This window comes from Salminus brasiliensis, chromosome 21 (genome assembly GCF_030463535.1).
Source record: "Salminus brasiliensis chromosome 21, fSalBra1.hap2, whole genome shotgun sequence".
Lineage (NCBI taxonomy): Eukaryota > Metazoa > Chordata > Actinopteri > Characiformes > Bryconidae > Salminus > Salminus brasiliensis.
In genome coordinates this window covers 32,974,832-32,988,885 of record NC_132898.1, presented here as the reverse complement: position 1 = coordinate 32,988,885, position 14,054 = coordinate 32,974,832, and the positions used below count along the sequence as shown (strand labels likewise).

Here is a 14,054-nt window from a genome sequence, read left to right as displayed (position 1 = left end):
GCGGAAGGTGCTGTAGTAGAGGGACAGCTGCAGTCTTGGGGCCAGCTTCGTTTTTAGCCCCGCCCATTCACACTGAAGTTATAAGAAGTGTTCAGGCCTGAATGGGGCACAATAGCACCAATCAGAACAGACCTTGTTTACATATTAGTTTTATAGGCATGGTGAGTTTTGAGAGGCTGATTTCACATTGGCTTTATTAAGCAGCATTATCTTATTAATTAAGTGTTGTTAGGATTATTGCAACTATTATAATTTTTTTAATACATTTTATATTCTTTTGTTGTTGTTATTTATTACATGCTGATAATTAGTCATTATGTAGTATTTATTAGGCTACAAAATAAAGGTATCACATTCTGATGAAGCCTAATCCTAGACTAAATATTAGTGCCTCAACACTGAAAATTCTGTTTAATATGATAATTTTTGTGTTTTTGTGACTGCTTTCTGTATGAGGCAGAGAACAGGCCGGCCAATGAGAACAGAGCTTATTTACATGCAGTTAATTAGTCTTTAAGGCATATTCAAATGCAGGAAGACAAAAAAGAGGTCAATTAAATAAACAAATAAATAAACACAAATAAATAAATAATAATTCATTAAATCAATAAAAAATATTACAAATAAATAAATAAATAGGCTAAATGAATGTCAGTGGTCAACATTAATAAACATTAACACTAACACAAACATCATAAACTGACTTCAATGGGATTATAAAATACAAGACAGAAATAAGATATGGGTCCTTTACTGATAAAACGATACTCACACTGCGATTTGGACCAGGACTAAGTTTAATGAACGTTCAGCACATGGTGTTTTTCACCGTTTAGACCCTTACAGCCTGTCGTCCACGAGAGGGCGTCCTTTCCCGTCACTTCACCAAGAGAGTCAGGATGCTCTGTAAACACAACAGGCCATTCACCAAATTTACTCCTTGGATGCTGTGGAAACGAGCTCACAACAGAAACACAGCACAGAAAGTTAAAACCTCAGCAAATCATTTCATTTTCTATCTTAGTGATTAGAGCACAAAACGTGACGTCACAGATTCCACATCACAGATTCTCAGTCATTGTTTTTTTTTTTTTATAAAACAGCTATTTTCATGCGTGTTTTTAATAATAAATGGTGTCCCAAATGTTTGTCACCCTGGGGGTTTTGTTACAGAAACATAATTTTTTTTTTATTATTATTATTATTCCATGTATGTATATCTCAAATAAAAAAAGATGAGGATATATATATATTTTTTTTATTTATTTTATTTTTTTTTATTTCCTGTTAATACAGAACTTGTTTTGTAAAATATTCTAATACAATAACATAAAAGTTTCTACATACAGCCTGGCTTTAAAATGAACATTGCAGCTGACTCTAATGTGGAAAACACTATTAGCAGCGCCACCAGAGGGCGCTAGATTCCCATTAATAGTTACCCCTGGCACCGGCAGATTAATGTGTAATAAAGTTAAGGGTGGCGCTTTGTTATTATTATCATAACTAACTATTGTTTTCTCACATAATCACTTTACATTACATTACAGTTGTAATTATAATCACTGAAATAAATAACACTGCGAGACTAGATCAATGTACGGATGCAGAGGAATGTTTAAATCAGCAGGAAATCTTTTCTAATTATTATTATTATTATTATTATTATTATTATTATTATACCAGCATCACAATGTAAAGCCTTGTATTTCTCACCCACAACATGAGGAGGGTGTTATTACTGGCTCTGTCCTCTAGGGGTCCTCGCTGTCCCTCCTCCTCCTCTCAGCTCTGCCCCTTTTGCTCCACTCGTGTTTTCTCCAGCAGCGAAAGCGCGACGGTCGGCTGTGTCCGGAGCAGCCGAGCGCCTGAGCGAGTCGGCGGCTAAGCGACCCGGTCTCGGGAAACGGGAGGACGGTGGTGATCTGAGCTCCACGGGAGACCAACCCGCTCACTGGCGAGTCTACGGGGACCCGGTGCCTCTCTCTGCGGGGCGCCGCTGGAGTTGATAACCTGGGCTGCATCACCACCGAACCGCGGACCAGATCAGAAGAGGAGGAGAGGAGGGGAGAGAGCATGACCCAGCCGCCCGAGAGGCCGTAGTCGAGGTAGGCGAGATGCGTGGCGTCGCTCCGCTGCCTGCGGGAGGAGACGCTGCTGGAATGGGCTGTTTACCGGCCTACCGGCGCCCAGTGCTGCGTTCCAGCGGAGAAAACGGCGGCGTTTAATGAATGTGATGTCCTGTAGCTTTACTGCACAGTATTATTTGGGGGGTGGGGTGGGGTGAGGTGGGGTGAGGTGGGGGGCTGGAGAGCGGCGTGATCACAATGGAGCAGTTTGGGGAGGTGAGGTTCAGCGCCCTGCCAGGTTTGCAGGCATTACCATCCTAACTGCCCCCGAAAATGGGCAGAATCACCCACATAGATCACATTTGGGTTTCACGACCCCCGCCATGCCGCCCGTCGTCCCGCTCTATGGGTCGCTGAGACCACCGAGACCACCAGCCATGTAAACAAGGTCCAAAGTTTTACCCCAGAAAGAGCTGAAATAACAGCCTGTCCAGAGCAGATATGCCCCCCTGGTCGCTCCAGGTAGCCTGTTGTGAACCACACTGCCTGGGTTCGAGGGGGCGAGGTCCTCATGTGTGATCCCATGAAGTCCCATGTGTTGCTCTGAAAGTGAAAGAGGGAGAGGTGAGCCCCTGTCTGGGATGCCATCTTGATCTTGTGGTAGGCCCTCATCCGAGTCACACCACACATTCCCTAATCTCTCTCTCTCTCTCTCTCTCTCTCTCTCTCTCTCTCTCTCTCTCTCTGTCTCTCGTCCTTGCTGTGTGAAACCCGTTGGACAGGTTACAGAATGACGAATCTGAGAAAACACCCAGGACTGAGGCTCTGAGGCTCTGAGGCTTTCTGTTGAACCGTGTACTAAATCCAGGCTTGGGGCCTAATGGTGGTATCAGGTGTAGGTAAGGGACTGGCATGCCAGCAGGTAACTGCCTTCTTCTAAGGATAGTCCTTCCTCAAAACAAGGGTTCAAGGGGGCTGGTGTCCAGCTGAGTCCAGCCTAGTAGTTTGGGATCTTCGTATTTCTCAGTTTATTCAGTTGTTGTAAGATGTAAACAAACACATGCAGGGTGGCGTCATGGTTCTGAAGAAACCCACACTCCTCTAAAAGGGCTCTTCTGTATAGATTAGGGCTCAGAGATCCGTTCGGATCATCAGAGACGTGTGCAGTTCGCTGGTTGTTTTCGGACGGTGAATAAAAGGGCTGTAGTTGTGGTGGGACAGTCCTGTCTACAGAGCAGCATTTCTTACCGAACCACCTGAATCATGACTGTTTACATCCTAACGATTTAACAAATTATGCGGAAATATGAAAATATGGAATTGCCTTTTTAATTGCAAGGGTTAATGTCTGAGCGGGGAGCTTGCCCAACTCTGCAGGACCGGAGTTGAACACCCCTGCCTGGTATAGTCGTCCGGTCCAGGAGGCCTGGCTTCCTGCAGAGTTCTGTGCATTTCCTGCCCCAGCACACCTGATTCACCTCGCCTGTTAATTCCTGGGTTTATGCTGCATTACTTTTAAGCCGGGATGTCTGATTTTCAACCACAGCTTTTCTACTCAGAGTCAGACCAGGCCAAAGTTCAAATCCAAGATGGCGGCACTGTACAATAACAGTAGTAAAAGCAGCAGCAGCAGCAGTAGTAGTAGTAGTAGTATATAGTAGTTTACAGGTTATTAGCATTTCTGTCTATTTATGTCTCATTAAATCAGTCGTACACACTCCGTAGTATCCAGCGTCTATCTGTGGATGTGTTTCCATGGTGTTTAGATGTGCAAAATACTGTATATTTCCTTGTTGTCAACTGGTAACAGTGCTGGTATCGCTAACAGTGCTGTTTGGGACATATCCTGGTTAGATTTACCATAAAACACCAAACACTGAAGTCTTTAGCTGTTTTGAACTGGAACGAGGTCAACTCCAGTGTGACGTCATTCCCAGCTCCCGAGGTAAATCAAATGTGTCATTAGTTTGTGGACTGGAGCTGGAAAATCAGCAAACTGTGCTGCATTCTGGCCCTCAGTTTCCCACCCCCTGTCATCTGTCCTGCAAGCCTTTCTAAAGGGAAAGGTTCATCTACCTGGACGGGACCTAATTGACATGGAGGAGAATATTCAGGCCTGCACTCCTGGCTCAGAGAGGGTTATCTCTTCTGTAGACTGTAAACCGCGACGTGTTTTACGGCAGGGAATTCAGGCCAATTCAGTTACGACGAAGCGGTTTACGATGCCTCTGCTGGTTCCTGCAATCGTAGAGTTTGGTAGCAAAGTCAAATGGGCGCCTGTTGGAACCCTGCCAGTGTAAACTGGTGAATCATGTCCTGTGGTTTCGTTGGTTATTGCATTTAGCAGTTTTATTCTTTGTGCTTCTGCCAGCTTCCTTTTTTTGTTGAACGTTGTGGTCACTTCAGCTGGTGTGCTTATCTCTATGTGCACCCTTTTACCTCCCCAGCCCTGAGTGTGTGTGCATGTAAGCATATGGTGAGGTTTGGCTGTTGATTCTGCCTCACTTCAGACGTTTCCCCACCTGCTTCCATAACAGCTTGAATGTCAACACTGAGCTGGAATGCAGGCTAGGTTATAGGACCATCTGCATGTCCATATGAAGCGAAGGGTGGCACGCATGTGTGTGTGTATGTGTTTTCAGGAATGTAGGCAGTGTGGGGTGGCTCTGGAAGCTCTGAGTGGTGTATGATGGAGTAGACCTCCAACTAAACATCATCATCATCATGATCATCTGACGACTGATGTTGCTGACTTTGTCCACTCATCTTTGCAGGCCAGTGATGACGCACCTCCGAGTTCCACGTGAGACACAACCTCCCTGTAGGCCACGCCACGATCAGCTGGCAAAAGTGTGTGTCTGTCACGGCTCAGGGCGCGGCGGCGAGAGCGGAGTGTGAGAGCGTGCGTTTTATTTGCCGGTGGGTGGGAGGGTGTCATGGGGTGTGTGTGTGTGTGTGTGTGTGTGTGTGTGTGTGTGTGTGTGTGTGTGTGTGTGTGTGTGTGTGTGTGCGCGCGCGTGTGGGTGGATGGGGGTAGGGATGACAGCGGCCTCTTTGTCTCTGCTTCTCAGAGGCGTGTGAACGTGTCTGGGCTGGCCCAGCTCACGTGACGCTGGCACACCCCCCACCCCACCAGCCCCTCGTCCTTTGTTCAGCCAATCTGGGAGCCACCCCTAATTGAATGGGATTATATCCCAGCGGGGGATTGATTCCGGGGGCCTGAGGCAGGGCCAGCCCGGGGGTCCCGACAGAACAATGCAGCCCCGCCCTCGCGCCCACTGCTCCCCTCCGGCCAAAAGGCCCAGCCTGGATGGTCGGCGATGACGAGGAGAGAGACGGTGCTTGCCTGGGAAAACGGAGGCCGGTCACAAAGATGTCGTCTGGAGGCGGACGCATGTAGTGCACGCAGCACTTTGCGATCCATCTGTTGACGTCTGGTCGGTCTGTTTACAAACACGTCTGGGTTTCTGAAGCTGTCCTGAGCGTGATAATCCCCGTAACGTGATCCGACCGGCATATCTCCCATATCTCGGAGCTCGGCCTTCTGGAGATTACGCTGGTCCTGGCTAACGCTGGTCCTGGCTAACGGCTTCCGGACTGACGTTCATATGCTGCGTGGGCCTCCAGTCTGTGCGTCTTTGTATGCATGCATATGTTCAGCTGTGTACAAATGGGAGCAAACAGGTGCTAAATAGAGTGGTTGACAAAAAGCCAAACGCGAGATTGGCTAATCTCAGTGGAGTCAGTGTGTATCCCCTCTGTTCTTGGGTTTAGTAGCCCTTTCATTCTTTCTTCACGCTGATAAAGGTCCTCTGTAGGAGAGGGGTGAACCCCAGAAGCACATGTGCTCATAAATTTTGGGAATGTGCATTAAAAGAAGGTCAGAGTATGGAGCAGGAGAACTCTTGGGGAACGTGTGTTATTGTTTTTTTACCCCCCCTCCTGCAATCTGTCCCCTCTTCTGGGGGCGGGGGTGGCCTGGGGACCAAGGGGTCTGACGCTGCTGCTCTTTTGGCGAGGTGTGTGAGAATTTCCTGCACAGCGTCATGGGCGGAGAGAAGGCCTCGCTCCCACTGCTGTTGTCACATTGCGATGGAAGCTGGAGGTCACAAGGTTAAATGCCGCTCTCATCAGCTGCAGAAGCGCGAAGACGTCAAAGCACTAGAGCCGTTTATTTCCCCCGGTCTTTCTCCGCTGCACTTTGCCCAGGCTCAGCCCAGTCTGCCTTTTTTGAGGAGCGTTCAACTGCATGCCACTCAGCTGGACCTCTCCTTGTACTCTTGAGACTTTGGAGAGGAAGGACAGTGATGTGGAGATCAGATTCAGATTAATTCCTGACTCTGGTCTACAAAGCCCAGACTGGACCAGCCAGCCCCTCCGTACTTGATGGCGATGGTCAAAAGTCAATCTGCACCAAGAGCCCTTCCAGCTTCAAGTACGGCTCGGCTCGACCCAACATCCTTTAAGATCCAGGGAAAACGAACGTCCAGACTTTTTACTGTCCTGCACCGAAGTGGTGGAACGAACTTCCCCTGGGTGTCCGAACAGCAGAGTCCAACGCTCTCTGTCCTCAAACCCAGACTGAAGACCCTCCTCTTCTGAGAGTACTTGGGTGAAGAGTAGAGTATTATGGTCTCCTTACTGACTTGCGTCTAAGATTAGAGGATCTGAATTTTAGTTTATTTAGACTAGCTGAGGTTCTTCTTCAGTAAACAGTGAAGCTCTTTTATAAGTCGTTTTGGAGAAGAGCATCTGCTAAATGAAGTAAATGTAAATGGAGAATGCTCTCCGGAGAAGTTGTCCTTTTGCACTGACCGACTGACCTAGGTTTTAAAGGAAGAGTTCAGTTCAGTTGTCACATATAGACAACCCAGGCCGAAGGTTGTCAATCATCCAAGGCGTGTCTCAGCTTTGAGATCAATGTAGATAACACTTATTTGGCCAGATTAGGGATGTTCCCGTGATTCGATCTGAGCATGTTATTGCTACGTGTCGCCTGTACTGACCCGCTTCTGTAAATAATAAAGCTGAACAGTGCAGGTTAGATGTGCTGCTAAGAAGGATGGGCTGTGTGATGATATTTTATTGTATTGTGATAAGTGTTGTTATTATGAAAATGTATGGGGTCACTCAGTCGATTAATTGAGAAATAATCAGCAAATTAATCCATAATAAATAAATAATCATTAACTTGAAACAAAATAGTTGGAAAGAGCTTCCCCTCACATGCAACACATTATACATTTATGGGACATTTTACCTACTTACCTACTTTCATTAATACATTACATTAATACATTTTTGTTTATCCCAAAAGTCCCTTATTAATTTCTTTGCAGAAATAATAATAATAATAATAAATTATTATTCTTAATAAGTGCTTTTTAAATACTATATACTGTGATACTGTAATACTTTTTTGATAGACATTTGCAATCCTATTTGTGATATACTGCTCACTTTTCTGAGCACATTTCATTACAAACAGTTTCATTTGGTGCAGCACATTCTCAATATGTATCCCTGCACTGCAGTATGGGATAGTATTTGCCAGAACCTGAGCAGCTTTGTATTAATCCTGAAGCAGAGCAAACAGTTTATAAATAAATACAATATCTTCTAATCCAGTTTACAGACCTCCCTGATTAGTCGGCCTCCAGTGACTTTAAAACACTGCAGTGAGATCGTTTCATGTGGGAGGTGTGTGTGTGTGTGTGTGTGTGTAGTGGTTTACTTCCTGAACAGATGTGTGTTACGATAACTAGCCTTCTCCTCTCAGTTTCTACCTGTTGATCAGTGCTGCTTTTAAAAGCAGAGAAGGCGAGTGCAGTTCCTGCTGGTGAAACGAAGCTGGTCTGTGATGGTTAAGTGTCTGCCCACATGGTTTTGGTGACACGAGCAGAAAATGGACAGATGACTGGACACGGGTCAAAGCAGTAAAACCACAGAGGGTTATTCAGGACTTACTGATCTCATGATTTTTATAGCATCACTCCAGCTATTCAGCGAAAATGGAGGGATCGCTTGATTATGTATGGAAACGGCTAAATCTCGCACCATCTTCAGCTCTCCAAGTCCTCCAGCCGTTTCCCTCTGCAGTTCTCCAGGCCGTTAATCAGAGCATGCTAACTGGACCGCGTGGGCTCTCAGCTTAGTGAAGCAGTGCACTGAATTAGGGCGGTCACATGTATTCTAAAATGAAGCCCATGAAAGTTCTTCCAGGCCAGTTATTTGAATAGTGAAATTTGTTCAGACAGCCCTAGTTTGAATCCTGTGCTCCAGATCCCTTCACGCAGGCCGAACTCTGAGCCTCCACCTGTATCAAATCTCGGAGCTCGTTCTGTAGGCCGAGAGAGGATTACTCAGTACTTTTAGGCCTTCGGTTCTGGAGAACCCACTGACCCTCCAGATTTGTGCTGCTTGAGTGAAGAGCCACTGCTTTGCTGCAGACGGGGCCTGTAGTGCTGATGGCTGTTTTCAGCATGAGAAAGGCAGGAGACCGCTTCTGCTGAGCAAGCAAAGACAATCGGAGCCAGATTACCATCTTTCTAAAACAAAACCCATCTGTGCTGCTCTTTAGATAAACGTGGCGACTGTAATTGAAAACACCGCTGCTGTCGTCTTTGATCCAGATTGGACATAAATTTCAGGGGGCCCGGGTATCATTTAATTGGCTTTGAGTGTAACAAGTTACCCACATGGAAAGGGGTGTAATGTGCACAGTGACCTTTTATGTGGTGCCACCAATGTGTTTATTGGTGAGAAGTTCCATTCTGAGTGGCTAGCCTCAGGACGGCCAACACACAGATTTGAAGACCAGGGAGGTATTTACCAACACAGGATTTCTCTGTGTGCTAGACAGCGAGCCAAAAAGCAAGCCCGTCCAATAGGAGAATAGATAAAGGGACCTTCTTATTGAGCAATCCTCACTTTAAGCTTAAGATTTACATTTACAGCATTTAGCAGAAGAGCTTCACTGTTTACTGAAGAAAAACCTCAGCTAGTTTAAATAGACTAAAACTCAAAGCTCCTCTAATCTTAGACTCTACTAAACACAAGTCAATATGGAGACCATAGTACTCTTCTCTTCGCCTGAGTACTCTCAGAAGAGGAGGGCCTTCAGTCTGGGTTTGAGGACAGCGAGCATTGGACACCCAGGGGAAGTTCGTTCCTCCACTTCGGTGCAGGACAGTAAAAAGTCTGGACGCTCGTCTTCCGTGGATCTTAAGGATGGCGGGTCGAGCCGAGCCGTACTTGAAGCTGGAAGGGCTCTTGCTGCAGATTGACTTTTGACCATCACCATCAAGTACGGAGGGGCTGGCTGGTCCAGTCTTTGCTTTGTAGGACAGAGTCAGGGGTCTGAATCTGATAACCTGGGAGCAGGGTGTTGGCCTATCCTTGCTAAATCACCTAGCTGTTACAGCTTTAGCATCTCTACCATGCTGGCTGCTAGCCATACCCAGCATCTTTACCACAACGTTAGCATCTCTACCGCGCTGGCTGGCAGCCGGCTTTGCCCAGCATGGGTACTGCAGCTTTGGTCACAAGCCATGTTGATGACGTGTAGGTCTACAGCTCAAGGCTCTGAGAGCAAGGCTGGAGTCCTTAACCAGGCAGGGTCACAGGAAACGCTACAGGAAACAGAATAGCGCTCATTTCATGCCACAGAACCTTATTCACAATAAACAGCAGATATTTTGGGCCCAAACTCCCTGTTGTTGGGATGCCATTGACCACTCTATGCTGCCAGTGGTGGTCAGACAAAACTAGACCTGCCTTGTTTGTTGTGCTCATGTCTTCTTTCCCATCTCTCCACAGAGCCCGATGGTTCTGCTGTGGATCACCTAAAGAACTCTTCTCCAACAATACCTGGTTGTTTTTGATTGCCTGGCCTGGTACCGGAACCATGTCTGCGGCACAGACGCAAAGTGACAGCGAGCAGCGCTGGGGCTGCCTGGAGTCCCTGGGTTTGAGCCCCAGAGAGCTGGTCCTGGCTGAAGCTCTGCAGATGGAGTATGACGCCCTGTCTCGCCTCAAACAGGACAAGGGACCAGGTGGGAGCAGAACCTCTGAGAGCAGCAAGTCCACCCCGACCAGAACCGAGCGGCCCCTGCCCAGACCTGTGCCAAGCCCACCTGGGAGCAATTTGCGCCCGGGTCTGTCGGGGTCCGACCCAATGCTCAACCTCATCCAGCCTGGAGTATCTAACCCATCGAGGCCTTTCTACAGCAAGGAGCCCCTCTACATCTTGGAAAACCAGGGGAAAGAGGACTACGAGGGGACATCCAGGATGCTGTCAAAGGGCCTGCCACCTCCCGATGAACCTCCACCGGCAGTGCCCCCTCGCAATCCCATCCCCCAGCCCGATTCCTTCATGGCCCGCAGGGGATCAGCTCCCAGAGATGTGAACCTCTTCACCCCAGAGGTGGACCAGCCCAAGCTTCCCTCTGGAGATAGCATGAACTATGACAACCTGAACGATTCTCTGATGAGGCTTAACGGGGACTGGCCGTCGCCCAGGGGACGGAGAGTTAACGGCGACCAATCGGGGAAGCCGGTGGCGCGAAGTAAGACCCTTCCCCCTCAGGTGCCACCTCGCACCTACCTGCCTGGGCAGATGAGTTGCAGAAGCAACCGCAGGGTGTCGGCAGACCCGGTACGTACTTCAGGCGAACAGCCAAGTGTACTATAGTACGATTTCCCCATATTTCAGTTCAGAAATGAAAAAATCTGCATTTCATTCATTTTGTTGCATTTTTTAATTACATCTGATTTGGCTACTGATACAAAGATTTGGCTATTTGTGTACAATTGAGACTGACTGCAGCATGTATTTATGCTTAAATAAATTCTTATAGCTTATTTCATGTTTTTATTTCAAGAAATCTTTAAAAAAAATCATAGAAATTGTAAAAAGTAGGATCAGCCACATCACATCTTTTATTTTTCCTTAAATAAAACCATTAACAAAATTAGTCCAGATTTGAATTATTTTTAGATAGAAACGACAGAAATTTCCTACATCGCCACTAAGAAATAATAATTTCCCGTCTTCTACAGGTTTGTTTGGTAACTTTTATTAAATCTTAATAAGTGTTTGATGTAAACGAATACATAATCAAACTAAACATTTTAGATTTAGATTCTGAAATATTTCAGTTGAAAAAGCAAATGTTTTGTCTTCAGTCTAAAAGGAAAGACTGGCCTGACCTATAGAAATCGCAAGGCAGATGCGTGGTCATACTTTCCCGTGTTCTGACCAAAACCTAACAAAACCTTTATTCTGAATTAGCCTGTAAATAAAAAATAGACTAACTGCCTGCAGTAAATCTATGCAGATCGTTGGAGAATGCCTTCTTATAGCAGCTTACCAGTCATGTCGATTTTCTTTTAGCGCTTCAGAGAGCCCTGCTAGCAAAAAAATGTGTGCTTCATGATTCCCATTATTTCTAAATCTTGATTTAAATATCATTCTTCTGCATCTTATAATCTTTTGTCTGTTTTACAAACGTCAGCTGACTGATGGAGCTCAGACTGATGGTTGGACTCTGTTTGTAACCTTATATATTAAATGTTATTGATCTATAATGTTGAGCCAGGCACACTTTGTAATGGTTTGTGTATCAGCTTTGAGAAATGTGCATGAGAGAGGTCATGAGTGACCCACAGTTCCCTTACCGCTGCATCCTTGGTTACGTTATTAAACTTTCACATATCAGATTACTTTCAGAATCCCTCATTGCTCTCTGTGGCCGGTCAGCCTTGGGGGAGTGTGCATATTGAATTGCAGAGACTGAAAGTATTGTTCTTAGAGAATTCATTAGAAAGCACAACATGGCAGGTTTTTTTTTTTTTGTCTTCTTCATTCACCTGGTTTCTGAACTCTACAACAACAGAGTTGTAACTGTCAATTAAACTGTCAGTCAGCTGTGCTGCCAAACTACCCTTTTTTGATATTGTTGCAGTCATTCAGGGTCATTCAGGGTCATTCAACAAGGTAACTTTACAGTAGCTTTACACACTAAGGGTAACTTTCAGTGGAAGTCAGTATAAAATATTTTATTCCAAATCATTTTGGAGCGTTTCTATTGGTCCATTCATCATGAAATTCTGATTCAATATAAATAAAAAGTATAAAAATTGGAGAAACAAGGTTTTGCCATGACCTTAACAATACAAATATCCAAATGTTTGAGGATACCTCTTCTTGATATGTGCTGCCATATGAATTTGTGTACGATTGAGTTCACATACCATGTATTTATGCTTAACTTAAAATTTCTTATAGCTTATTTTATGTTTTTATTCCAAAAAATCTTTCATAGAAATTGTAAAAAGTAGGATCAGCCTAAATCTCTGTTTTTCCTTAAACAAAAAACCCTATAAATAAAATTAAGTTAACTTTAATTAAAATGAATTAAAATTAAGTTAACAAAATAAATTAGTCCAGATTTGAATTTCCTGCATCGCCGCCAAGAAATAGTTTCCCATCTTCTACAGGTTTGTTAGATAACTTCTATTAAATCTAAATAAATCTTTGATGTAAACGAATACATAATCAATTAGTCCTTAACAATACAAATGTCCAAATGTTTGAGGATACCTCTTCTAATGAATGCATTCATCTATTTTAAGTTGCACCCATTGCTGACACAGTTCATCTAGTCCATGTAGAAAAATACTGCCAATAGACTCAATGCCTAATGCCAGGCGTGGGCTAGTAGAGGGGTATAAAGAGCCCCAGCATTGAGCTGTGGAGCAGTGGAGGAACTGTGTTCTCTAGGTTGATGGTGGTGCTCAAAGGGGTTGGGGGATCATCCAACATCCTGACCTTCTTAACGCTCTTGAATTTGAATGCAATCAATCATTGAATGCAATCAATCAAATCCTCACACCAATGCTCCTCCAAAATCAAGTAGAAAGTCTTCTTCCCTCAACAGTAGAGACTGTTGGAGAAACTCTTATTAATACCCTTGATTTCAGAAGAAACAATCAATGAGCAGGTGTCCCAATACTTTTGTCCATTTCATGTATGTACAAACAGAAAAGTTTAGAAAGCTACATTTTGCAATCACTAATTACCATATTTACTAAAGACTGCTTAACGAACGATGTGGTTAATAAGTAGTAATTGGGTTCTCTTTGGTTTTCTTTCTCACATCAGGTGTCACTGGGTTCCAGACTCAATGGCTTTGGCTACGAGCTCTTCCAGGTGTCTGAGGAACGTGATGAGGAGGTGGCTGCTTTCTGTCATATGCTGGACGTGTAAGTAATAAAAGGGCTTCTCTTAGATTCAGGACTCGTAAAGTGCAGACGCTTTGATCAGGCTTCACAGTGTAATATCCTTCTTTGATCTGAGTACTGAGAGCTTCAGTACGAGACCATGTCCGCTGTAGAGCGTCCTGCAAATGACTGTCTTTTTTGTGTGTGTGTGTGTGTGTGTGTGTGTGCGCAGCTTGCGCTCTGCCTACCCGTGCAGCGAGCGCTCTAAGAACACGGGTTTCGTGTGGAGCCCAAGCGTAGCGCAGGAGGAGCTGCAGCAGGGGCTGGGGGTCAGCATAAAGGTCACAGTCGTCAGCGAGCACTTCCGGGAACCCCTCACCTTCACGTGTGACGGTAAGACTGAGTGGAATCAGCAAGTCATGAACATTTTAATGATTTAATTACCTAGGGTTGGACGATAATACCCGGGTATTTCAAAATGTTGACGCTGTCTCGTAATAAGGATTAAGATTCCAGAGGTCACAGGGTGGGGGCATAACTGATTGGTTATGACACGCTCTGAAAACAGGTGGGGGAGTGGGGTGGGGGAGTGGGGTGGGGGAGTGGGGTGGGGGAGTGGGGTGTTTGGTGGGAAAGCCTCAGCATAGTTGCGAGTTCAGAGAAGTGCTGAGTTCGAATAAAAGGGAAAGCAGACAAACCTGGATCACCCAGTCTACTGAATGAGCCCGAAAACAGTCGGCCCTGCCACCACCACCACCACCG

At 45.4% G+C, this 14,054-nt stretch overlaps 1 protein-coding gene across 1 annotated transcript in view; it reads left to right on the top strand.

Moving 5' to 3' along the window:
• Positions 1–1,802: 1,802 nt before the first annotated feature.
• The window catches only part of pik3c2b (phosphatidylinositol-4-phosphate 3-kinase, catalytic subunit type 2 beta), a 58,492-nt gene continuing 46,240 nt past the window's right edge, over positions 1,803–14,054 (top strand). The window contains exons 1-4 of the mRNA XM_072665376.1: positions 1,803–2,108; positions 9,888–10,725; positions 13,234–13,334; positions 13,525–13,685. Of these exons, the coding sequence (XP_072521477.1) occupies positions 9,976–10,725; positions 13,234–13,334; positions 13,525–13,685 (1,012 nt within the window). The 5' untranslated portion in view covers positions 1,803–2,108; positions 9,888–9,975. The remainder of the gene's footprint in view (positions 2,109–9,887; positions 10,726–13,233; positions 13,335–13,524; positions 13,686–14,054) is intronic.